Source organism: Amaranthus tricolor, chromosome 10 (assembly GCF_026212465.1).
Source record: "Amaranthus tricolor cultivar Red isolate AtriRed21 chromosome 10, ASM2621246v1, whole genome shotgun sequence".
NCBI lineage: Eukaryota > Viridiplantae > Streptophyta > Magnoliopsida > Caryophyllales > Amaranthaceae > Amaranthus > Amaranthus tricolor.
The window spans coordinates 23314481-23339771 of NC_080056.1; the positions used below are offsets into that span (position 1 = coordinate 23314481).

The 25291-nt window shown below is 37.9% G+C and overlaps 1 protein-coding gene across 2 annotated transcripts; it reads left to right on the plus strand.

The window, feature by feature from the left end:
- The first annotated feature begins 609 nt into the window (after window positions 1-609).
- LOC130825435 (uncharacterized) lies at window positions 610-24406 on the plus strand. 2 transcript variants are annotated; one of them, XM_057690665.1, is made up of 11 exons: window positions 610-1035; window positions 7388-11598; window positions 11671-11792; window positions 21106-21285; window positions 21438-21524; window positions 22786-23022; window positions 23121-23307; window positions 23427-23534; window positions 23708-23787; window positions 23939-23978; window positions 24092-24406. In XM_057690665.1, the coding sequence occupies exons 2-11, from the start codon at window positions 10800-10802 to the stop codon at window positions 24232-24234; spliced, it is 1983 nt and encodes a 660-aa protein (XP_057546648.1). In that variant the 5' UTR covers window positions 610-1035; window positions 7388-10799; the 3' UTR covers window positions 24235-24406. The 2 variants fall into 2 exon arrangements, with proteins under 2 accessions (XP_057546648.1, XP_057546647.1); XM_057690664.1 differs by lacking the exon at window positions 610-1035 and having other exon boundaries at window positions 6734-11598.
- The last annotated feature ends 885 nt before the right edge of the window (window positions 24407-25291 follow it).

Genomic DNA, 25291 nt, shown 5'->3' on the forward strand with positions numbered 1-25291 from the left:
GACCTAAATTCCTGCAACGCAACACGTTAGCCTTGCCCGGGGGTGATCTCCCAGAAAACCCCTCCGACAATCAAGTCAGATCAGTGATGAGATCAACGAGTGAATAATTTTAACTTGAATGCGAGGCAATGTATGGAGATGTGGGATGATTGTATTTGGTCTACTGGTGAATAACAATTTGCGTAGAGTTTGGTTATAGAATAATGAGCATAGAATGCAAATGTGATATGCAACAAGTATTTATAAGGAATGAAAGTAAGGTGGGTTACTAGGATAATAGGGAGCTATTGGCATGATGGGGGATCATGATAGTGAATGGAGTGTAGTAGGTAATTACACAAAGAGAGTTAGGGTTCGTGGAAATAAGGGTGGTTACATGGTAATTTAATACAACAAAATGAGAGGTTATAAAGGACTACGAGTCAATGTCAATGAAAAATTAAAGGGTATTAAGATATTATAATATTAATAAATAAATAAATAAATAAATGTTACCATAAAGTGAATTTATAGCTGAAATCTTTGATTGTGAAATTGTACTTTTTGGGTTTTTTTAAATTTATTTGTAGGTACTTTATGATTGGTTTTTTTTTTTTTTTAAATGTTATGATGAAAGTTTTGTAACTTTGTATATGAATCTTAAAAGTTTGAGGATGACATTTAGAATTTCATAGATAGATAATGATGTATTCATCAAATTCTTGTTTAAAGTCTTCCTTACGCAGATTTCATTTGTACCTGCTTTAATCCATTGACTTTCACTCTATAATTTCCCCCAATTTCTTTCATATATCGCAATCATCATCACCCAAAAAACCCTCCACCATTTTCTTCAGTTTTACCCAGATTTTCCCCTATTTTTCTTCATTTTGAGTCTGAAATGATGATAATGACATCATTTAAAGATTTTTTCTAATACAATTTTTACCCAATTATCTTCTTAAAATTTCATTATTCCCCAGATTGAATAATTGGTGAATTTCATCATTTTTTTTCTGGTAAACCAAACACGGTACACGGAAATCTACAAAAATGGTAAGAAAATTTCAGATTGAAATCTCTATCTTAGTTTTTTATATGGATTTTTTTGATAATGTGTTTGATTTGAGATTGAATATGATAGGAACTAGGAAGTGATTGTTTATCTTTTTGAATAAAAATTAACGTGATTTTTATCAACTTTTTGAATGAACATTTATGCGTCTGGTAAAGTGTGGAATATATACCACATAAAGAAACAGTAGAGTTTGTGTGAACACTCTGAACATAGATGTGATTGAGGCTATAACCAAAATTTGTCATGTTAATTTCTTGCTGTTCTTAGGTAGTAGTATTTATATGTGTTAAATGATGACTTTGCTATTCAATTCATCAAATCAGTTTTAAAATTTTCTAAAGATTCTTAAAATAGCTTTATGTAGGCTCTACCAGCAATCAACTTAAATCAATATTGAACACTAGGTCAAAGTAAATTAATTACTTTGAATATTAGTTGTCATATGTGTTGATCGTTATGTATTTGAATCGTAGACATCAACATATTTTCTGATGCAACATATATACTGCTATTTCGATAAATAGAAGTACTGGAACCTTTCTTTGAAAAGCACAATCAGGTGTCAAATGAAGAGTCATTCACAAATCATAAGGAAATCAAAGTCCAAACTGCTCAATTTTGCAAAGATACTGCTATTATCATGCAAAATTGTCCATACATTACATTAAATGTCTAGTAGTAGCCGTGGAAGAAAGGAATTTTTAGCAACTGAAGCATTTGTGCTTCATACCTGTTTCCAATCAGCTTGGGATCGAGTTCTCATTTTGGCTCCTTTGAAGTCTTGACATTCCTCATCCATTTCACTAGGCTTATCTATGTGTTTTCAAAATATCCCTAGGTAGCTTTCCCATCATTGGAGCTACAAGAACCACCCCAAGGCCCAAGCGTGTACACATCACATTTATGTTGTAACATTGAAGTTTAGCGATACTCCATAGTAAAAGTGTTCAACAGGGCTGAGTAGAGTCAGGTTAAGATGATTGTACTGGTTGTAAAGCTAGATGCTTTAGAATTCTATAATACTTGGGCCATACGTTTACGCATCACGTAAGAAGGGTAGAATCTCATTCCTATTTGCAAATCAAAAGGTGAAATCTTCCAACCCCCAACACTATTAATAAATGAGCTGTAGTTTACTATGTTATAATAAGCAGATTAGAGACGAGGCTGTAGTCAAACCTTGAATTCAAATGTGCTCTGATGATTGTAGCTACATGGAATCTGGGGGGTTTAATGACCCTAAAATAGATTAGACCTCTCTATAGGAAAGAATTTAAGATCTCATTGGAAAAAGTACGTTCTTTTGCACTTTTTGTTAATCGTCCAATCCAAATGGGTCCAACTGTAGCAGTTCTACCCTAACTGTTTTAAGGGCTTCTTGATATGCACTACAACTTTTAAGGTTTCTGCATCAATTTGTATCAGCTATTTTGCATATGCTGCAAAGTGATAGTATTCAATGAGCAACTATTATTATCACAAGTTGGTATTTTAAACATTTAGTCCATCCATTTTGCATACCATTTTGTTGAACAAATTCTGATCTTAATATTCCTGCACTATGTAATATGCTATTGATGTATTTCTTTGTTAGCGCTAATGTTAATGAATCAAGAAAGATATTTGCTACAACTAATGCAGATACTATTATTAAGAAATTATTACATACAAATACAAATACTTCTCAATGCAAAATAAACTGTTCTCTGAGTAGCCTCTAAATATCATATTCACTGATCTCAAATCCCCCTCCCTTTTTTGTTACAACATTGGATAATTTCTACATTCTTTTAGGTATGAAATTTAAAACCATTAATTTATAAAGATTACATTTAAAGGATCAATTTCTGGTCCTTCGTTCTTGCTTTCTTCCTGTTTATTAACCAGTAAATTATTTTCTTGAATTCATTTTGTTTTGCACATAACCTTTTATTGCTATGTTTGTCCTTCGAGCTGTTACGAATGCAATAACAATTGAAAATATCAGTCCCACCTATATATATATATATATATATATATATATATATATATATATATATATATATATATATATATATATATATATATATATATATATATATGTATACAATTTTTCAGCATTTCCACTCTCCTCCTTCATTCGACACTCCGTTTTTCTCTCTCCTCCTTCAATTTCTCTGCTCCCCTCTTACTGCTCTTTTCCTTTGCTTTGATTCTTTATCAATTCTGCTTCTAACTTCATTGATTCTTTGTTAAGGTAATTTTCGTGGATTTTAGTTTGATTTCGTTGATTAAAGTTTGATTACTTAAGGTTTTTGTCAATTTTTTTGCTGATTTTCTGTTCAATGTCCGTTCGATTTTTTTTTCGGGGCGATTTCTATTCGATTTCTATTTGAGTACTTATTAGTTGGTTTTAGTTTTAATTTTGCTTTATTTGTTAATTTAGTTTTCTTTAGTGTAATTCGAACTTTTATTTATAATTTCTGAGGTTATGAATGGTTATAGAGATTGATTTTATCAATTTTGGTACTTGCATTTCACTAATTTATGCTAAAATTTTGATGCACAATAAGTGTTTGACAATATTCCCCAATAAATCCTATTATTTTATCAATTTCAAATGTAGTACATATTTAATTGATGGTCTTCTTATTTAATATTCCCCAAGATTGTATTGAGTCTCGGCTTCTAGGTTCTAGGTGTTGTGTGATTTTCTGGGTACATAATTAGTATGTTTTGACTGATAATTATTGTCGAAGAGTGTTTACCAATGGTTTACAGTATACATTTTGTCATCATAAAGTTTGGAGTTTGAACAAAGATGACTTGACTTGGACGAATATGTATGATCTCAATTGCAATGATACGTGTTTATTGTGTATTTCTAAGACTAGTAAATGGTTGGTATTAAATGGTAAACTGCTTGCATTACTTGATCCGAGTAAAAGTTTATATAGACAATGTCAAGGAGGTACACGTTTTGATGGTCATTTTGTTGGCGCTTGGGATTGTAAGATAAGTTTGGTTTCAACTGTTCTTGAATAAGTATAACTAGACGAGTCTAGTCTTTTGTGTGTACTCTTGCCCGGAAATAATCGTAGTTGGTTCAGGCAACATTTTACGGCTAGATGTACCGATGAGTTGCTCTAATGATGGTATTTACTCAGTTTTTGGAGTTTCAAATTGAGTATTACCAGTTTACTAATAGTCTTACTGTGTTTTTAATATTAGAAGTTGTAAGGAATTATGGATTAGTGGTAGTTTCATTTATATGTCCTATATATAATATCCGTTTGAATGTAGAATTAAGATGTTCAGCCTTACCAACGTTGAGATTAATTTGCTTTATGTTTTGCATGGTTTCATTGCATTGGATTGATAAAAGATTATATTAAGATGTTCAGCCTTACCAACCCAATTTCAAAGGAGAGGTGAATGAAGTAAAAGAGAGAAATAACTCAAAAATAGTGATCAAGTAGTGAGATTCAGATTACCACGCAAAAAATAGATATTTTTAAGACAAAATTACAACATTAACCCCACATTACCACGCAAAAAGATCTCCGTACCCTTTTGAGATGGTTTAGTGTATCTCTAGTTGAGATACATGATTTTTCTCATTTTAATTTGACAATGACAATTTAAGTTTTAAAAAGCCTTTAAAAAAATTTATCGATTACATGTCTGCAATAGTAGCAACTCGGGCCAACGCCCGGGGCTATTCACTAGTTCTTTTTATTATAATCCTATATCGCACGAGCTAATCTAGTACTCCGTATTTATTTTTTTATAATTTTTCTTTTGGGAATAAGTACTTCGTACTTCGTACTTCGTATATATTAAAGCTCTTTTTAGCTTTTTGACTTTTTTGTTAATTTTTTTTTTCCGATTCTTAAATTTCGCCACCCTTTTCATTTTATCGCCACCCCTCCAAATGAAATTACGAATTTGCCCCAGATTTTTAAAAAATTACAATTTTGCCACTCATTTCAAATTTCTTATTTATAATAATAATAATAATAATAATAATAATAATAATAATAATAATAATAATAATAATAATAATTATTATTATTATTATTATTATTATTATTATATCAATAACAATAATAATAATAATTAACTTTTTTATATTCTTCAAAAAGAATATAAATAAAATTAATAATAATAATAATAATAATAATAATAATAATAATAATAATAATAATAATAATAATAACAACAACAACAATAATAAAATTAAATAATAATAATTATTTTTCAAAAAAAAAATTGAATCGCCCAAAACCGAGCGATTGGACCCCGATTCAGTCGCCCAGAATCGGGCGACTGGACCCCGGTTCAATCGCCTAATTTTGGGCGATTCACTGTTTTTTTTTCTTTTTGGAAAATTTATAATAATAATAATAATAATAATAATAATAATAATAATAATAATAATAATAATAATATTATTAACTTTTTTATATTCTTTTAAATAATAATAATAATAATAATAATAATAATAATAATAATAATAATAATAATAATAATAATAATAATAATAATAATAATATATTAAGGATAGATATGCATTATATTAATTTAATATTAGTAATAAAGAGAAAGTATTTTAAAGAAGTGTGAATTATAATAATAATAATAATAATAATAATAATAATAATAATAATAATAATAATAATAATAATAATAATAATAATAATAGTAAATAAATAAAAATAAAAAATCAATTAAAAGCTTTAAAATTACCGTTTCATTCTCTGGATCTTCCATTTTTCTTTCTTTTCTTTTTGCTTTGATTTCACCACTAATTGTTAAAGATTGGATTATGTTGATATATATAATAAGGAAAGATTGAGTTTTAAGGAGAATTCCAACAACCAATTTACTAATTGAGCTTTTTTAAGCATTGTAAATGTAAATTAATTAATTGTAATCAATTCACCATATGAGAACACTAAAAGTCTTAATTTGAATCTGCATGGATTTTTTAATCATTAATATTATTATTATTATTATTATTATTATTATTATTATTATTATTATTATTATGGTTATTATTATTATTATTATTATTATTATTATTATTATTATTATTATTATTATTATTATTATTATCATGATGGTTATTATTATTATTATTATTATTATTATTATTATTATTATTATTATTAGTTGAGCTTTTTTAAGCATTGTAAATGTAAATTAATTAATTGTAATCAATTCACCATATGGGAAAACTAAAAGTCTTAATTTGAATCTGCATGGATTTTTTAATCATTATTATTATTATTATTATTATTATTATTATTATTATTATTATTATTATTATAAATTTTCCAAAAAAAAAAATTGAATAGCCCAAAAATGGGCGATTGGACCCCGGTTCAATCGCCACTTTTTGGGCGATTGAATCGGGGTTCAATCGCCTATTTTTGGGCGATTCAAATATTTTTTTTTTTTGGAAAATTTATAATAATAATAATAATAATAATGATAATAATAATAATGATAATAATAATAATAATTTTTTCATATATATGATAAAAAATTAATAATTATTAAATAATAGCTTGTGCAGGTCTCGAACTTGTGACCTACACGTTATTAGTACAACACTCTAACCAACTGAGCTAATAGGCCACATTAATCTATAAATTATTATTATTATTATTATTATTATTATTATTATTATTATTATTATTATTATTATTATTATTATCTAAAAAGAAAAAAAAAAGTGAGTCGCCCAAAATTGGGCGATTGAACCATTATTATTATTATTATTATTATTATTATTATTATTATTATTATTATTATTATTATTATTACTGTTATTATTATTAATTTTATTTATATTCTTTTTTAAGAATATAAAATGTTTATTATTATTATTATTATTATTATTATTATTATTATTATTATTATTATTATTATTATTATAAATAAGAAATTTGTAAGGAGTGGTAATTTTATAATTTTTTAACTTGAAAGGCAAATACGTAATTTCATAGGAAGGGGTGGCAATAAAATAAAAAGGTGGCTAAATTTAGTAACTCCCCTTTTTTTTCGGTTCTCCCCTATTTCACTGCATCTAAAGTTCTACACCCCTCTTTCTCCATTTCCATAACCCTAAAAACCTAACTTTTTCATTCTCTTGACCTTCTCCTTCTTGGCTTATCAAATTCTCGTCGGTATGTTTCTAATTCTTCTAATAATTATACCTATTGTGTTGATTTTCTTTCTAAAATCTATTTTTATGATTATTATCCAAACTTTTTTCTTAATTCTTTTGCTTTAGCTTTTAATTTGTTGTTAAGTTGGAAAATTTGTTTATCCAACTTGATTCAGGTGATGTCAGACAACGAAAGATCATACGATGAATTTTGGGACAGCATGTGGGAAAACGAAGCTTCAGATGATGAAGCTGGGAAGACATTGTCGGACAACGGAAGTCCAGGCGATGAACCTTTGTCGAAGAAGCCAAAAATTGTTGTAATCTTTTTCTATCTACTTTGTTTCGGTTATGAAACGTGGAAGTGGGATACACTTGAAATACCTGGAGATAAGTAGAAGTGTTATCAAAAGAAGCGACTTGTGAGAGGAAGCGACCTGAAAGCCTGCAACACAACTCGTTAGACTTGTCCGGGGGTGATCTCCCGGAAAACCCCTCTGACGCTCAAGTTAGAACGTAGATCGGAAATTAATGAATGACAGATTGTAGAATGAATGCAAGAGGGTTGTGATTGAGATTGCTAATGCTAATGCTGGTGTTTGGGAAGGCTAAGGGAGTAATGTAAGCAAGAATACTAGGAAAGCTATTTCAGATCCTCTTCCCTTCTTGATGGTAGCCCCTATTTATAATGGTGAGGAAGGGAAGTTATTTCTGAGAAGAGATGGACTATCATGGGAGTAGTGGGGCAGTTATCAAGCCTGAAACAAGGAGAGCCAAGCATGATTGAAGAGTGGAAGGTGGTGGGTAGTTATTCTCCTTAAAAGGATGATAGCCAGAGAAAAAGGATGGCAGGGAAGTTCGGTATTCTGGAGGTAAAAAGCCCAGGAACCCTCCAAGGAAGGCAGGAAGTCCAGCAGAAAACCCATTGACCAAAAGTCAAAGTCAATCCGGAAAGGTCAAAGGGTATTTTAGTAACATGATGCTAATAATATAAATAAATTAATTAATTAAAAAATATTACCATGACATTTAGCCCCACGCATGAAGGATGATGTGAGGAAATAGCCCCAACGACCGGAAACATCTTACTTTATGCGGAAAAGTTAATTGTCCATCAAAACCGAATTCACGAAGAAACATGGATGTGGAAGACATTCGAATGCCCAAGGAGACGAATATATCCACAACCTGGCAGACCTTCTGACGGATTATGAAAATTGGGCTCGCAAGCTTCGAATCGACTGTTCATATGCCAAATTCCGAGTCGTAACGAAAAAGATATGGCTTTTTCAAATTAGCCATGTAAAAATGCAACAAATCTGAGTCAAGAAGACAAACAAGGCCGTGGCTTAAAGTAGGCCGTGGAGTAGCCCCGGGCGTATATATAAGGCAGCAGCAGAATCATAGAGAGGGCGCGGATCCGCGTCCTCCCATTCAGTGTGTTCCGTGACATCACATACAACAAGTTCCATACTTAGAATATTTTTCACATCTTGGCCCACAGGGGGGTCCGACTTATCAATCCTGCGGACGAGCTGCATACTTGAAAAATCTTCAAGTCTTGACCCACAAGGGGGTCCGTCTTATCGACTTAGCGGTCAACACAATGAGTCTTCCTGACACCCCATCGTATTATGAACAAGAAACCGCGGCTTATAACATGTCGTAGGATGATTGGAGTCCCGATCCAGGCTCCTGCTTTGTTGATATCACGGAAATACTCAAATACTTAGAATATTTTTAACAAAATAGCACCAAAGGAGGGTCCGACTTATCTACCGTACGGATGAGATCATCTGTTTGTCTTGATGGCGCGTGATACCAAGGATATTTATGAGTCAAATCCCAAGCAATGACGCGGCATGGTATTCTCCCCAAGACATTTCTACACCTGTTTGAACTATGCCGCGAACTAATAGTTCACGTCTTCACTCGCCAGTTCAGCATGAGAATCCCTCTTCGATACTTAGAATATTTTGAGAAAGAGAAGGACCACCTGGGGGTCCGACTTATCGACCACACGGATATCCCTGATATTTGTGGAAAAATGTTCAGTACTCCGTCAAAACAGCCCCCATTATTCGAGCATAATACGGAATGAGCCCCGTAACTCGCATCTTCGATCCCACGGACACACATGAAAGGTTCTATACTTAGAATTTTTCACCTGGACCAGGGTCATTTGAGGGTCCGACTTATCGAATTCACGGATGAATATGAAGATCAGCTACTTCACTTTTATCATTCCTTATTTTTATGACGCGGAATAAGCTCTCAGACCCGTGCCCTCAATTATACGAAAATATGGGACTTCTCCTATACTTGGGTTTCTACATCATGACTGAGTGCACCAAGGAGTCCGACTTATCGATCACACGGATTTCCTTCTCCCTTGAAATATTTTTATATCTCCTTCCTTTACATTTTATCCGCCGTGTCTATAAGTCGGACGGTTGAATGTGTAACCTTTATACTTAAAATGATTTTCCTTTCTGGAGATTCAGTTTAGGGTCCGACTTATCGACCCTCCGGACACATTCGAGCGCTGAAGGACTTAGAATAATAGTTTATATTCTACCCCTCCCTGGGGGTCCGACTTATCGACCCACCGGTTGGATGGCTTGATACTTAAACAAATTTATGACGTTCCTCTCTAATTGGGTGTCCGACTTTTCGACCTCCCGGCTATATTCAAGAATTTAACACTTAGAAAAATTTTGCAACATTATCCTTTCAACTAGGGTCCGACTAATAGACTTCACGGTCATTACTAAACACTTAAGATAAAATCTGATAGCTTCCCCTCATTGGGAGTCCGACTTATCGACTTCCCAGCTTTCCTTCGGAATTCTACCCTTTCATTCGAATGCTCGAGTTCCAAGTGAAGCATTTATTGCTGCAATAAATAGGGTAGTTGGAATAGTTCCATTTCACCTAATCTTCATTAACTCCCTCAAATCTTCAAATTGCAAGAAAGAGAAAGTAGAGAGAGACGCTCTGACAATCCTCATCCCTTCTTCAAACTTCTGACAAATCCTTTGAAGATCTTCAAGGTTTCTGACAGATCTTCATCAAGTTTCTGACAAATCTTCAAATTTCTTCTTAAGGTATTCAAACTTTTCCCAGATTTTTCCAATTTCTTCAAGTTATTCTTCAAATTGTTCTTGAATTTCTTGAATTTCTTCAATCTGTTCATGAATGTTAGCCTAGAACTTTGAATTTGTTTATGAATTTAGTCTCTATTCTTTACAAGTTTCTACTACTACTTTATTATTAACATGAATGTCGCGACTACTCAAGAGACTATAGCTAACTCAGACACCAACCCTACTAACTTGCCGGAAACTCCTTTGATAGTACGTAGGCGTCTTAATAAGAAGGGGTTACCCATGAATGACTCGGATGAAAGTAGTTCGGTGAGAATTACCCCCCATTATGAACCAATAAAAGCTGGGGATGAGTCGTCTGTATCCCCTATATACCCTTCGGAGATTATGAAAACTGCTCCTTGGGAAGTGAGCATTGCTTTCTTTCCAAATTACTTGCCGCGAATAAATCCTGACCTAGAAGGGTTATTGTAATCTAGATATGGAAAACCTTGAAGGATCAGCCGAGTCTTCTGGAAGGGAGAGTGCAGCGCCAGTTCCTCCTCCGTTCTACATTCCAAACGGCGGGCCCCTAAACTACTTCATTGATTTACAGACCAAAAGAGATCTAGACAACCGTCGGGAGGCCATCTCTCAAAAATGGGGTTTGAAGGACAATATAAACATTATTACCCCGGGGAATTATGACACCGTTAGGTTTCCTCCCCCACATTGTATAGCTGTATACTTTCCTTCCTTTGAATTAGGGCTTAGATTTCCTCTTCACCCGTTTTTTAGGGAGGTGTTAGAGTTTTTGAACATTTCAGTGCCCGAGTTATACCCAAACGCCTGGGGTTGTATGGTGGCCTTTTTGATCTTATGTAAAGTTTTGGCCGTGCCACCAACACTCACAGCTTTTAGATATATATTCAGAGCCCTCCTATGTAATTCACAATCATACGGCTGTGGCTGGACTACTTTTACACACCGTCGAGGACTGAAGATAGTCCAAGACCTCCCCGATAACCAGAAGGGGTATAGGACGAAATTTGCATACTTATATAACTCAGAGGGATGGAATATCAAGACCTCTTTTGACATTAAACCCAACCTCTCGGGTTTTAATAATGGGATCCCGCAATGTTCTTTTAGTGACGCGGTGATCATTGAATATGCAAAGATGGACATTCAATTGGGAAGGAAACCAATGAACATCCAACTTAATTGGATACCCGATCGTCCTGAGTTGGAGAATGAGAACCTCCTCTCAGCATTCGGCATCAGCTTGGCTATCGATCGGAGTAAGAGTTGCCGGGTTTCTTCCTTTTCTTTTCTATAACACGTTTGACTGTTTCTAACTCATGGTTTTACAGGGATAGCCAAGGAAAATCTTCGAGCAAAGAGTCCGGAGCTGATGAAGAAATTCAGCGTTTTAACACTTGCTCAAGGGGCCATCCAGCGGCCCGAGGATAAGCCTCTTCCCCTTCCTCCGAAGGTATAACTTCACAAAGTTCTTCGTTATGAAAGACTTCTGTTGATTCTTCCTAACTTTTTCTTTTGCAGGACTCGGCGACCGTAGAGAAGGGTCTGGAGGACGTGCCCTCGGAGCAAGAGGCTCTCCAACTTCTTGAGGAGAGAAAACAAGTTCACATCCCTGATGAATCTGAGAGGGTGATTCCTCCTCAGAGGAGGGGGGTGACGAAAAAGAGTGGGAAGAAGAAGAGGAAGCGGGATTCTTCTTCCCACAAGGAGAGCTCGGCCAAGAGGCCCTCCGCGGGTACGATCCCTACGGCCGTGCCTCTCATAAGGTCGGTTGAAGAGGAGGCGTCGCCCCCCTTGGACTCTCCTCGACCAGCTTCAAGCAAGGGGAAAGAGAAGGTGGGGGAGTCTTCCGCGGCTCCCTCATCGCAGTTTGCCGAGGTTTATCGTCGTCGGAAAGTTTCCCCTTTCGACACGAAACACCCTTTCCGGAGTTGGGGCATAAGGGCTTAATTGTTCGTTTTAACAGGGCGACGTCCAACTTAATCAGCAAGGTGGACGTCGACCTACTAGAATCTATGCCCCCCCGTGATAGGGTGCGTCAGGCACAAGCTTCGGCGGCAGAGGTAATGACTTTTTATGCTTAGTGGTTTGATTACTTGTTGTTTCCGGATTTCTTTAATAACCGTTCCTTTGCAGGCGATCATACGGTTGGCTTTTGAGCTCGACGCAAACCGTCAAAGTGCCGCAGACCAAGAAACCATGGCCGCCCTTACCCCCCGCTGTGAAGAGCTGAATGACGAATCATCAAAACTGCGGGAGGACCTGCCGAGCTTAAAAGAGATACTGGCCAAGTGTTCTGAGTTGAAAGAACGCTTGGTCAGGACCAAACAATGGCGGGAAAGGGCAAGGAAGCAGCTGGACCAGACCATCGAGAACTTAGATGCTGCTTCCACCAGGTCTGCGAGCCTCAGCCATGAAGTCGGCTTGCTGATGGATACCCATGCCAAGCTCTTCATCAGAACCAGCAACTTATGCAGCAAGTATCGACTGATTCTTCCCACTTCAAGATGATCCTATCCGCGGCTAAGGTGTATAAACTATGCTTAACCAGGAAGGCCCGGATAGCTCGAGACTGGCTTCTTTCGGATGAGCCGGAAGCGTCGAAGTTTCTTGGAGATCTGACGGCGGAGATGGTGAAGGCCGGGACCCTGATCAGTGACGAAAAGTATCGTTTGGCTGCCGCAGAGTTGGGCATGGATTTTACCTCCCTTCAGCAAACTGCTGATCAGAAGGGGAGTGAAGCTTTGTCCAACCTTGCTCCTGTCTTGGACGGGGAGTCGGCGGTACTGGTCGACACTGTCTGGGATGCGGAAGAAAAGAGAGCCTGGTCCGAAAGGATGGATGCTGAGGCTGAGAGGGAGGCTTTATGTCTCGACTTGGATCAGCTGGCTCTCTCTTCTCCTCCGGCGTCAGATGTCCCGGAAAACGTGACGCTCTCCAACCTGGAGGTTTTGTGCCTTGATCTATCGAACCTTATTATTGACGAAGGTAGGAACCTCCAGGGCTTGTCCCGAGAGCTGTCTGAGATCGGGGTGGAGCCGTTCAACGTTGAAGATTATGTAAGCTTCACCCCCAGTCTTGAAGAGGGGAGGATCGGGTCTCCTCTGCCACCGGATGAAGACGTCGAGGCTTTTTTGGAAGATGTATAATCTTGTAATTTTGTAATTTGATTTTTGTAAACATTCAACTCTGTATTTTGAATATTTGATGTATATATATTTCTGATTATGGAGTTTATTCATGGTATCCATGCTTTTGCTTGTTGAGCCGTGGCTTCTCTCGTCTGAGGCCACGGAATATTGCTTTGTCACGTGCAGGCGACATCAATGAGATTTGTACTTAGAATATTCAGCCCTTAAACCCCAGTACGGGGGTCCGACTTGTCGATGTCCCGGTTGGGCGTATCTTAGTGGGAGACTTGGGATTTTTTGAACTAAGGGACACCAAACTAGGGATCCGACTTATCGATGTCCCGGTTGGGAAACATCCTGGTGAAAAACTTAGAATTATTTTGAACTCAGGGACCCCAATCTGGGGGTCCGACTTATCGTTGTCCCGGTTGGGAAACATCATTTAGAATATTTTGAACTTAGGGACCCCAATCTGAGGGTCCGACTTATCGATGTCCCGGTTGGGAAACATCTTGGTGAAAAACATAGAATTATTTTGAACTCAGGGACCCCAATCTGGGGGTCCGACTTATCGATGTCCCGGTTGGGAAACATCATTTAGAATATTTTGAACTTAGGGACCCCAATCTGGGGGTCCGACTTATCGATGTTACTGATTTAATAAGATTTGCAAACATAAAAGCCATATATTAATGATTGATAAGGATACAAGCGATGATTGAAGTAACTTTGAAATACAACGCAACTATGTTGCGGAATGACTGTAGTCGCGGATTGGTAATGATAAGTCTGTCAACGATGAAGCTGCTTATGCTGATGCTAGTTACTGATTGCCCCTTGCGAATTTTATTAAATGAAGAATTTTTTCAAATGGTCTCCATTCCATGGTCGGGGTAGTCTTTTCCCTTTCATGTCTTCTAGTTTGAAAGTTCCTGGCTTGATGACGTGAGTGACTTTGAAAGGTCCGTCCCAGTTGGCCCCTAACTTTCCTTTTTCCACAATCTTTCCCGTAGCTTCGATTTTCCGGAGGACCAAATCACCAATTTGAATGCGTCTGGTTTTGACGTGGCGATTGAAGCTACGGATCATTTTCTGTTTTTGTGCTATTGATCTCAACATTGCGTTTCCTCTTTTCTCTGGCAGCAGATCTAAGTTTGCTCTTTTTCCTTCCTCATTTTCGTCGTGTGAGTAGTAGGTGACCCTTGCAGAGGGTACGCCTATTTCAACTGGGAGCACGGCTTTGGATCCGTATACTAAAGAGAAAGGTGTATGCCCTGTTGCGTCTTTGATGGTTGTTCGACTTGCCCATAAGATGCCTGGTAGTTCTTCATCCCAATTGCCTTTGACCCCCTCTATCTTCTTCTTAATGCCATTCAGGATCTCTTTGTTCGCGGACTCTACTTGACCATTAGTTTGCGGCCTGGACACCGAACTGAATCTGATTTGGATGTTAAACTTGTCGCAGTACTCGATGGTGTTCTTGCTGACAAACTGTCTTCCATTATCTGTTATGATCACCCGGGGGATGCCGTACCTTGTGATGATATTCCGCCATATAAACTAACAAACTTGTTTGTTCGTGATTGAGCTAAGGGCTTCTGCTTCTACATATTTTGTGAAATAATCAATGGCCACAATGATGAATTTTCGTTGCCCTTTTGCCGGAGGGAAGGGGCCAAGGAGATCAATGCCCCACTTGTCGAAAGGCAGGACGGCTTGCATGACGGTCAAGTAATTAGATGGCTTCCTTCCTATCTTTGAGTGGTACTGACATTCAGGACATCTTTTGATCAAATGTTCCGCGTCTTCTCGGAGTGAGGGCCAATAATATCCACTTCTAAGGACTTTCCCAATGACAGTTCGTACCCCTTGGTGTATACCGCATCCACCTTCGTGTATTTCGCGGAGGATATAATTTCCTTCTTCAGGGGATACGCATTTCAGGAGGGGGTGTGTATATGACTTCTTGTAGAGCGTTCCTTCGTGGAGTTCGAACCATCTGGCTTTCTTCCGGAGCATTTTGGCCTGACTTTCATCTTGGGGAAGCGTCTGATTCCGCAAATATTCGATGTACGGCTCCATCCATGTTTCTGATCTGTCGATGGTATCGACCATGAAGTTGATGCTGGGGTTAGGAAGCACTTCCCAGATTATGTCTCGAGCCGCGGATGTTTCTGCTGAGCTGGCAAGTTTTGCTAGGGAATCAGCCTGGGCATTCTGGGATCTTGGAATGTGCTCTAATGTGAACTTGTCGAATTTTTGAACAAATTCCTTTACTTGCTGCAAGTACATTTTCATGCTATCATCTTTAGCTTCGAATTCCCCGCTCACTTGTCCAACGATCAATTGGGAGTCAGAGAAGGCGGACAATTTTTTGGCTCCCGCTTCGTAGCAAATTCTCAGTCCCATCAATAATGCTTCATATTCGGCCTCGTTGTTGGATGCTGCGAACTCGAACCTGGCCGCCCTTTCCATACGGACCCCGGCGGAAGACACAATGAGGAGTCCAGCCCCACTTGCTGATTGTGTTGAAGACCCATCTACATACAACTTCCATTCCTGATTGGGCTCAGGATGATAGGAGAGAGTGCTTTCAGCAATGAAGTCAGCCAGAGCTTGGGCTTTGATTGCTGTTCGAGGCTCATATTCGATGCCGAAATCCGCTAGCTGGTTTGCCCAATCTGTGACGCGGCTTGACTTGTTTTTCCCTTCCAAAATCTTTCTCCAAGGTTGATCAGTTCGGACGATGATCTGGTGGGATTGAAAGTATGGCTTCAATTTTCTACTTGCCATCACGATTGCAAATATGACTTTCTCGATTTCACCGTAGTTCCCTTCTGAGCCACGGAAGGCATGACTCACATAGTATATAGGGAGTTGTTTCTTTTCCCTTTCCGCAACCAGTACTCCGGATAACGAATATTCGGATACAGAGACATATAGGATTAGCTTCTCCCCTTTGATGGGCGAAACTAGTTTTGGCAAGGTGGACAGGTGCTCTTTAAGTTGGCGGAAGGACTCTTCTGCTTCTGCTGTCCACTCGAACTTTTGTTGTTTTATTGTTTTAAAGAAGGGTGAACATTTGTCCGCGGACTTGGAAAGAAATCTTCCCAGAGCAGCTACACATCCCGTGAGTTTTTGTACTTCTTTCACGGAGGTGGGAGATCTCATATCCTGAATTGCCTTTATCTTGTCAGGGTTTGCTTCTATTCCTCTTTCGTCAACAAGGAAGCCAAGGCACTTTCCTCCAGTAACTCCAAACACGCATTTTTCTGGATTGAGCCGCATTTGGTGTCTCCGGAGGGTTGTGAATGTTTCTCGGAGGTCTGCTGCATGTTCGGACGCTTGTTTACTCTTTGCAATCATGTCGTCCACGTATACCTCCAAATTTCGGCCTATCTGAGATTGGAACACTTTGTTTACCATTCTCTGATAAGTGGCTCCGGCGTTTTTTAGACCGAAGGGCATGACTTTATAGCAGTATACGCCGACATTCGTAATGAATGCTGTGTGCGGTTGATCTTCAGGGGCCAACGGGATTTGATGGTAACCCGCGTTAGCATCCATGAAGCTCAACAGGGCGTGTCCTGCTGTAGAGTCCACCAAACGGTCTATCTTGGGAAGCAGATAATCGTCTTTCGGGCATGCCTTGTTTAGATCCGTGAAGTCGACGCACATTCTCCACTTCCTGTTAGATTTTTTGACGAGAACTACATTGGAGAGCCAATCAGAATATTTGCATTCTTTGATGAATCCGGCCTTCAACAACTTCTCTACCTCCTCTTTGGCAGCCTCTATCCGCTCCCTTCCTTGATGTCGCAGCTTCTGCTTCACGGGTTTATAGCCGGCTTTTATGTCGAGTTTGTGACACATGACACTTGGAGGAATACCAGGCATTTCTTCCGTGGAAAAAGCGAAGACGTCACGGAACTCAGTAATGGTGGCCACTATGTCCTGTTTGACCGTGCTAGGAAGATCTTTCCCTATCTTGATTTGTTTCCCCTCGAACATATCTACTGCCTCGTATCGTTCTATGGGGTGAGGCCTTTCGTGCGTGCTGGGATTTTCCCTGTATACGCTCATGACAGCTGGGACGTTGTCTTCCCTTTTTCTTTTTGCAGGTGTCTCGGAAGACCCGCGCTTCAGGGTGTTGACGAGGCATTGGCGAGCCGTCACCTGGTCTCCCTTGAGAATGCCAACTTGTCCATTATCTGTCTCGAATTGCAGCAAGAGTTGATGGGGAAAGATTGCTGCCTTGATCTTATTAATGAGTGGGAGCCCCATAATAGCATTGTAGGGAAAGTTGAGATCTACCACTGTGAACCGTATGGGCATGGTCCGGCTTTCATTTTTCTCCCCTACCCGTACGGGGAGAATGATCGTGCCCAACGGAATGACCTGACTCCCTCCAAACCCAATCAGTGGTTTGTCTAGGGGTTGTAAGTGCTTTTCCTCGAACTTCATCTTTCTCAAGCACTCCATTGTAATAAGATCAACCGTGCTTCCCGTATCTACCAACACCCGTCTGACTTTCATTTGCCCGATTTTAAGAGTGACCACCAGAGGGTCGGTATGGGGTTGTTGCAGCGGTTGGGAGGTCGTGGCATCGAATTTCATGACCGGTCCCTTAGATGAGGCCATGGGAGGTCCTTTCAGCAAAGTGTGGACACTGTTTTTTGCAGCCCGGATAGTGGGATATTCCTCAGTGTATCCCCCAAAAATCATGTTGATAGTTCCTTGAGTGTCGGAACTTTTGCGTCTGACTTCGTTCCTCTTGGGGGATCTGCGTTTCTGTTGCCATGGCCTCCTTTCCCCTTCTCTTCCAGCATTATAATCCCTCCTGTTGAGGAACCTGGACAGTTTTCCTTCGTCAGCCAACTGATGCAGGATGCGTTTTAGTTCGCGGCATTGTGCCAGAGTGTGGCCGTGCTCTTTGTGGTAATCACACCACAGATTATAGTTGCGCCTATCAGAGGGGGTGGTAACAGGAGGTGGAGCTGGCAATTGATCTCGAACAGCAAAGAAAATGTCCCTCCTGTTTCGATTGAACATTGGGTCGTTGCCTCCGTCTCCCAGATTCCGCGTCCTAGTTTCTCCTTCTGCAACATATACTTGTCGGGCTCGTGGAGGTCCCATATCAGATGGTGGCGCAGGACGACGCGGCATGTAATTCTTTTCCCTTGAAGAATGTTCCTCTCTACGTCGTGAGGATTGAAGGGAGGACCCGGCCTCCTTCTTTTCGGATTTTCGCCTTTTCGGATCATGTGCCTGACATATTTCCGAGGCCGTGACATAGCTTTGGCATTGTTTCATGGCCTCTGCGTACGTCTTTACTTGACTTTCAACCAACTGGAACTTCAGCCGTTGGGCCTTCATTCCGTTGATTAGGGCGTTTAGCGCAACCGACTCCTCCAAATCAGTCACTTCCAGCACTGCCTCATGGAACTTCTTAAGATATGAGGATATGGATTCTCTTTCCAATTGAGTGACACTAAGCAGGTGGAAGTTTGATTCCTCCTGCCTTCTTGAGGCTATAAAGTGGCCCAAGAACTTGCCCTCTAGTTGAGCAAAGTTGTGGATGCTTCCTCCAGGAAGGGAGGTGTACCACGTCAAAGCTACTCCTGTAAGAGTAGTTGGAAAGAACGTACACCATAACGATGAGTTGGTGTGTATAACAGCATAAGGTTCTTATATGCCGTCAAGTGCTCCTGTGGGCATGACGTGCCATCGAAAGCAGCCATGTTCGGTACCTTTATTTTCCCGGGATTGGGAATATTCAGTATCTCCATGGCCAGGGGAGAGACTAATGATATGGGCTCTTCAGGGAGGACACTCTTGTCGGTCTCATTCCGCGGCATGGTGGCGGAAGTGAGGGGACGGCTAGATCCAGCGAGTTGCGCCTTCTTTCTTTCCTCCCTTCTTTTGTCTACCAGGGATTGGACGTCCTCAGACGTCTTTCGTTTCTTGCTCTCCAGGAAGGTACGGACATCTTGAGAGGCGGTTTTAGATTCGCCTTCTTGTGTATCCGTCTTGCTGTTATGCGGGTAGGTTTTGGATCTCTCCCGCCTGTTTTTATTACGTCTACTGGAATGGGAAGTCCTCGAGTTCCCATCTTGAGATTCATGAGACTTTGGTATCTCATGATGGGGCTCGATTCGTTCCTGCAAGTTTTTTATCTGAGCTGCCATGTCCTCCAGTACTCTTTGTTGAGTAGGGGTGTTACTTATGATGACGCGGAGTTGTTCAGAGAACGCGGCCGTGAGATTTCGTGCTAGCATGTCCAGATCACGACGAGTCACGGCTTAATTGTTAGCGTGACCTGCGGAAGTGTCTGTATCTGTGCTATGCACGGTTGCGGTTTGCGTAGGACTCTTTTTAGGAGCCATGAAAGACCTCGCCAAATTGTTTCGGTTATGAAACGTGGAAGTGGGATACACTTGAAATACCTGGAGATAAGTAGAAGTGTTATCAAAAGAAGCGACTTGTGAGAGGAAGTGATCTGAAAGCCTGCAACACAACTCGTTAGACTTGTCCGGGGGGAGATCTCCCGGAAAACCCCTCCGACGCTCAAGTTAGAACGTAGATCGGAAATTAATGAATGACAGATTGTAGAATGAATGCAAGAGGGTTGTGATTGAGATTGCTAATGCTAATGCTGGTGTTTGGGAAGGCTAAGGGAGTAATGTAAGCAAGAATACTAGGAAAGCTATTTCAGATCCTCTTCCCTTCTTGATGGTAGCCCCTATTTATAATGGTGAGGAAGGGAAGTTGTTTCTGAGAAGAGATGGACTATCATGGGAGTAGTGGGGCAGTTATCAAGCCTGAAACAAGGAGAGCCAAGCATGATTGAAGAGTGGAAGGTGGTGGGTAGTTATTCTCCTTAAAAGGATGATAGCCAGAGAAGAAGGATGGCAGGGAAGTTAGGTATTCTGGAGGTAAAAAGCCCAGGAACCCTCCAAGGAAGGCGGGAAGTCCAGCAGAAAGCCCATTGACCAAAAGTCAAAGTCAATCCGGAAAGGTCAAAGGGTATTTTAGTAACATGATGCTAATAATATAAATAAATTAATTAATTAAAAAAATGTTACCATGACATACTTATTCTTCAATTATTCTCCATTTTTATTGTTATGATTACATACTTTTGGCTAGTAAGAAGTTGGAAATAGCAAATTGGATAAAATTGGTTCAAACACAAAATCACACAGTATTGAAGGGAAAAGCTTGTATACCAATTTTCATTATAAGCCTTGCAAGAATCCATGTAGTTGAACATAAGGACGGTTTAATTACTATGTAAAATTAAGAAGAAACTGCATTTTTTTAACCAATATTTTTGATGCTGTCAAAATATCCAATATTTAGAGAGTTTTTACACTAGTAAATAAATGATTGCGTACCAACAAGGGTTATGGTAAGCAACTTGATGCCGCTTAAGGAAAGTCTCGAACCTCACCATAAGCCAGGTGTGCGACACAACTAAGCTTCCTGGTGGGTTTCCTAAATAAATAAGATTGTGTGCTTCCTAAATAAATAAGAATATATACTTTTGGTTAGTAAGATTGTGTCCTGATGAAAACCTTTTATGTAAATCTATTTATGAACTAACTCAATCCTTATTGGATTGCAAATAACTAGAGCGACCTTAATGAAGTCACTATTGATGAGCATTTGGAAGCAATTGAGGAAGCTGCTTTAAAAGAGTTAATCTTGAATACTTGCGGCAATTTTCTGGTCGGTTGCAAGGAATTACCTGGTCAACTTTATGATAGTCTGATTGAAGGACTTACCACTCTTGTTTACCTGTTGTATGACAAGGTACTCTAGTTCCTATGATTTTCTCCTGCCCTCTCTCTGCTTTATATTCTTTAAAAGTTGAGATGTTTCAAGCCAGAATGATGACGGGCGTCTGATCATTGTTCCTTTCTACTGTATACTTATTATATTGTTTATACATCTATACTTGACAGGAGGATTTATACCGGATGGGAAGTTCTCGCATGGTTATTGATCAACAAAACAAGTTTTGGGAAGAACTTGCACCTATAGGAGAGAAGGTGTGTGTGTGTTATGCACCTACAGGATTTATAGACATATGAACACTTTTGATTGATTTGAAAATATTGCCTTATTTTATTCTGGATTTCTAGAGGCTGTTAAAAGTCTAAAAAAACAATAATCTGGCTTAGTATTAGTTGTTCTATTCATAATACTATGTTTAATTTATTAAAGTGAACCTATATGTTAATTTTTTAATACCTTTTTCCTTGTTTTGTTGCATTGATTTTAGATTTATTTGGATTAGGAATACTCATCTGTACAGTTGATGTAACACCTTTAGATCACATCCAAACTAAATTGCCTTTTGTTCACCCATATAGCCACTTTTCTTCAAGGAAGTGTTGTTTTCACAGTTTGTTTGATGTTAGCAAGCTGATGGTTGCGCAATGGTGGCGGCGGCGGCGGCTAATGGAAGATAGGTTATGTGAAGTCAACATCCTTTGTTTCTTTTAAGAGTGTGTTCAAACACTTCAAAGGCGGATTGTTGGTAGAGAACAGGGCTAAAGTATATATTTATTAAATTAGATATCTTCTCCATTGCCTATCATAGTAGGCAGACTTTGGTGGATTCTAGCTTAGCTACAGTGGGATGGGAGAATGATTGTAAAGTGGAAGGACAACTTCTCCAACCAATACTTTAATATCTCACTATTAAATTCACTCCATATAATACCATAATATATGTGTATATTAGAGCCTGAAACTTGCTTGAAGAAAAAGAATATATCTAATGATCTATTACAAGTCAAAATACTATTCCCTCCGTCCCTAATTCTTTATCCTATTTCCTTTTTAAGGCTGTCCTAAATTCTTTGCTCCGTCTCTTTATATAAAAAAATTTCTCTCTACTTTTTATACATGGTAGGGCCATACCGACCCCCTTACACTTTTCTCTCTTCTTTTTCTCCATCTTTGTTTGTGTGCATAGCCCACAAGGAGCAAAGAAATAGGGACTGAGGGAGTCGTTTCTTAGTTGTAAATATAATAATATTCTAAATCCTAATAAAATGTCGTCGATAATTTGATTGAAATTACAACTAATCCTAACATTTAAATATCTTTTAGTTTTCCTCAATTAGTACATAAGATAATGAATGTTATGCATCTTTTCCTTATCTGCATCATTAAGAGCATCCACAGGTTGCTTTAGTCATCTCATCACTAGCTGTTGTACTTGAATGTACCTTACAGCTTAAATTGGAATGCCATCAAAAGAAATGATATGTGTGGATGACGTGGTCTTCTTTCCTGGAGCAGGTTGATCAATATACAGATTTACTGATAGAGATGTTTACGGATCGTGATATGAAATGTCAAGAGTTTTTGATCGCCAAAGCTGTGGAGATAATTGATATTGAAACCTTGTACAGCTTAGATGCTCATTCACTGTCTTTTATTATTCAGTGGCCAAACTCAAAGAGGTCTCCCCATGAAGAGTTTGACAGCCTTCTTAAATTTCACTTATTCAACTTTACTCAATGGAGAAAAGAAATGGTGTGTTTGTTTGGGTGGGCTGTTTTTACACATTCAAATATTTTCTCTTTTTTAAGCGTGAAAATTTTCCAACCATTATCATCTTGTTAATGTTCCAGGTCAAAAATAATGTGAATGGTGTGCTTTTTCCTTTTTCGTATTTATTGATGAATTGGGACAACATGTTGCCTCTACGCGGAAATTTTGATGACTTTATTGAAGTTGCTGAACTTCGTCGTAAGGCTGAAGGGACTCGTTTTATCAACAGGGATCATTTCATGTGGGCCTTTCGTGAGAGAGGATATGGTATACTTTTTCTGAAATTGACCTTATTAATTTTAAATATTTTTTATTATTTTCTTCAAGCTCTATTTTGTTACTAGTGGTTATTTAACACAAATTCTCTTGGGTTCATTTTGCCGCAGAGCTCCCTAGTATGTTTATGGATATTGCAGCCTCTAGAAATGCTGATGATAAATCTGATCAACCTCTTTATCACATATATTTTACTACAATTGCGTTGTCAAAGGCTGGTATGTTTCCTATGCCTTGTAATTTTGAGCTGTTTTGTTGTGGCCTTGAGGACATTTTACTGTTTTGAAGTGGGCAATCATGTATCTAATCTTGGGTTGTCTATATTTTTGGCTGTAAACGTCAAAAGGCGCTAATCCTGTTGTAACATAGCTTTCCCTTTCTTGGGCTGCAGGTCAAGAGCCCCTTCAATTTGAACATCTTGCCTTTGCGGTGGTTTTCAGCAATTCTTTTGGCTTTTCTAATGAGGAGGAGGTAAATGTCTTAATTGGTCGCTATGACCTGGTAATCTGCTTCTGAGGTTTTCATATATGTGTGCGTGTGCTTTATTTTTGAAGGGAATTTCCAGTGTTATTTGCAGCTCCTGTTACATGTCAGTTTCTAATATTTTCATTGTTATTTTAAGGTGGAAAAAATGAAAGTCGACTTCAAAGCTTTCAAGACTGGTATGATTGTGAACTAATTATGTGCTCTCCTTTTTCTCCTTGTAAATATATACGAATATCAAATTGTAGAATATTTGATAAGATTGTCATTATCTTTATGCTATTCTTTTCAGCTTTAAGTAACCATGGTGTGAGTGTCCCAAAGGGTCGGTCTGGGTTCAAAACCAAGTCTTATTTTTATGACGAGCACACAAAAACAATTAGGTGGTTCAAAGGTAAACTTAAGGAAGGCTTGTTCGACGAGTTAGCCTTTTGAACTCATACATAATGAGATTGTGATGGACTTATGTATTTCATCTAATCTAAAAATGTTATAAATTTTAATTTGTGATTTATAGTGTTATACTGTTTGATCCTGCCAGGAGTCATATGCTTGTCTCAAAGATTAAGCATTCGCTACACATTTATTGCAACTTTTTAAATTTTAATTTGTGATTTATTGCAACTTTAAGTAACCACAATTAGATTTTAAACACTACACTTAATTAATTACTAGTCCAACCATTAATTTATATACCCCAAAAGTAAATGAAAATATATGAAAAGTATACCCTTTTTAAGGCAAAATCTAACAACTAAACCCATATTAAAAACTATTACCGCTCAAATGGACCACTAATTTAGAGTAATTAATCCAAATAAAACAACACTAATATAATAAATAAAATTAAAGATCTCGATCGAAAAAATAAGAAGAAAAAGCTGATATCATACCAAACTATACAAATAAAAATAGAACATAAAATCACTAACAAATCAATGTGAAATCATTAATCAGATTACAAATAACCAATGACGAAAACCGACGAACAAATTAATCACAATAAACAAAAAATATAAACCCTAATTTCAAACTTGAAATAATTGCAATTAAAAAAAAATGAATAACAATAAAAGAGTGAAGAAAAACGAAATCAAATAACTTACTTGATCTGAAATAACAAACGACGATGATAGAAGAACAAATTCAAGAATTTCAAATGTGAAAAATGAAGGAGAAATTCGGAGGGGAGATAATCAGAATGAAGAGAGAGAAAGTTTTGAGAAGAGAGAGAAAGAGAAATGAGAAATCAGGAAGATAAGAGGTAGTCATTCAAAGTGCTGAATTTCTTATTATGCCCTTGATGAAGCGGGCGAGATATCGATCGTTAGATGGAGTATGATCAACGATCTAGATCAGTTCCTAGTTCCTATTATTCACCTTAGTTCTCACATGATCTCAATCCAATATATATATATATATATATATATATATATATATATATATATATATATATATATATATATATATATATATATGTATATATATATAT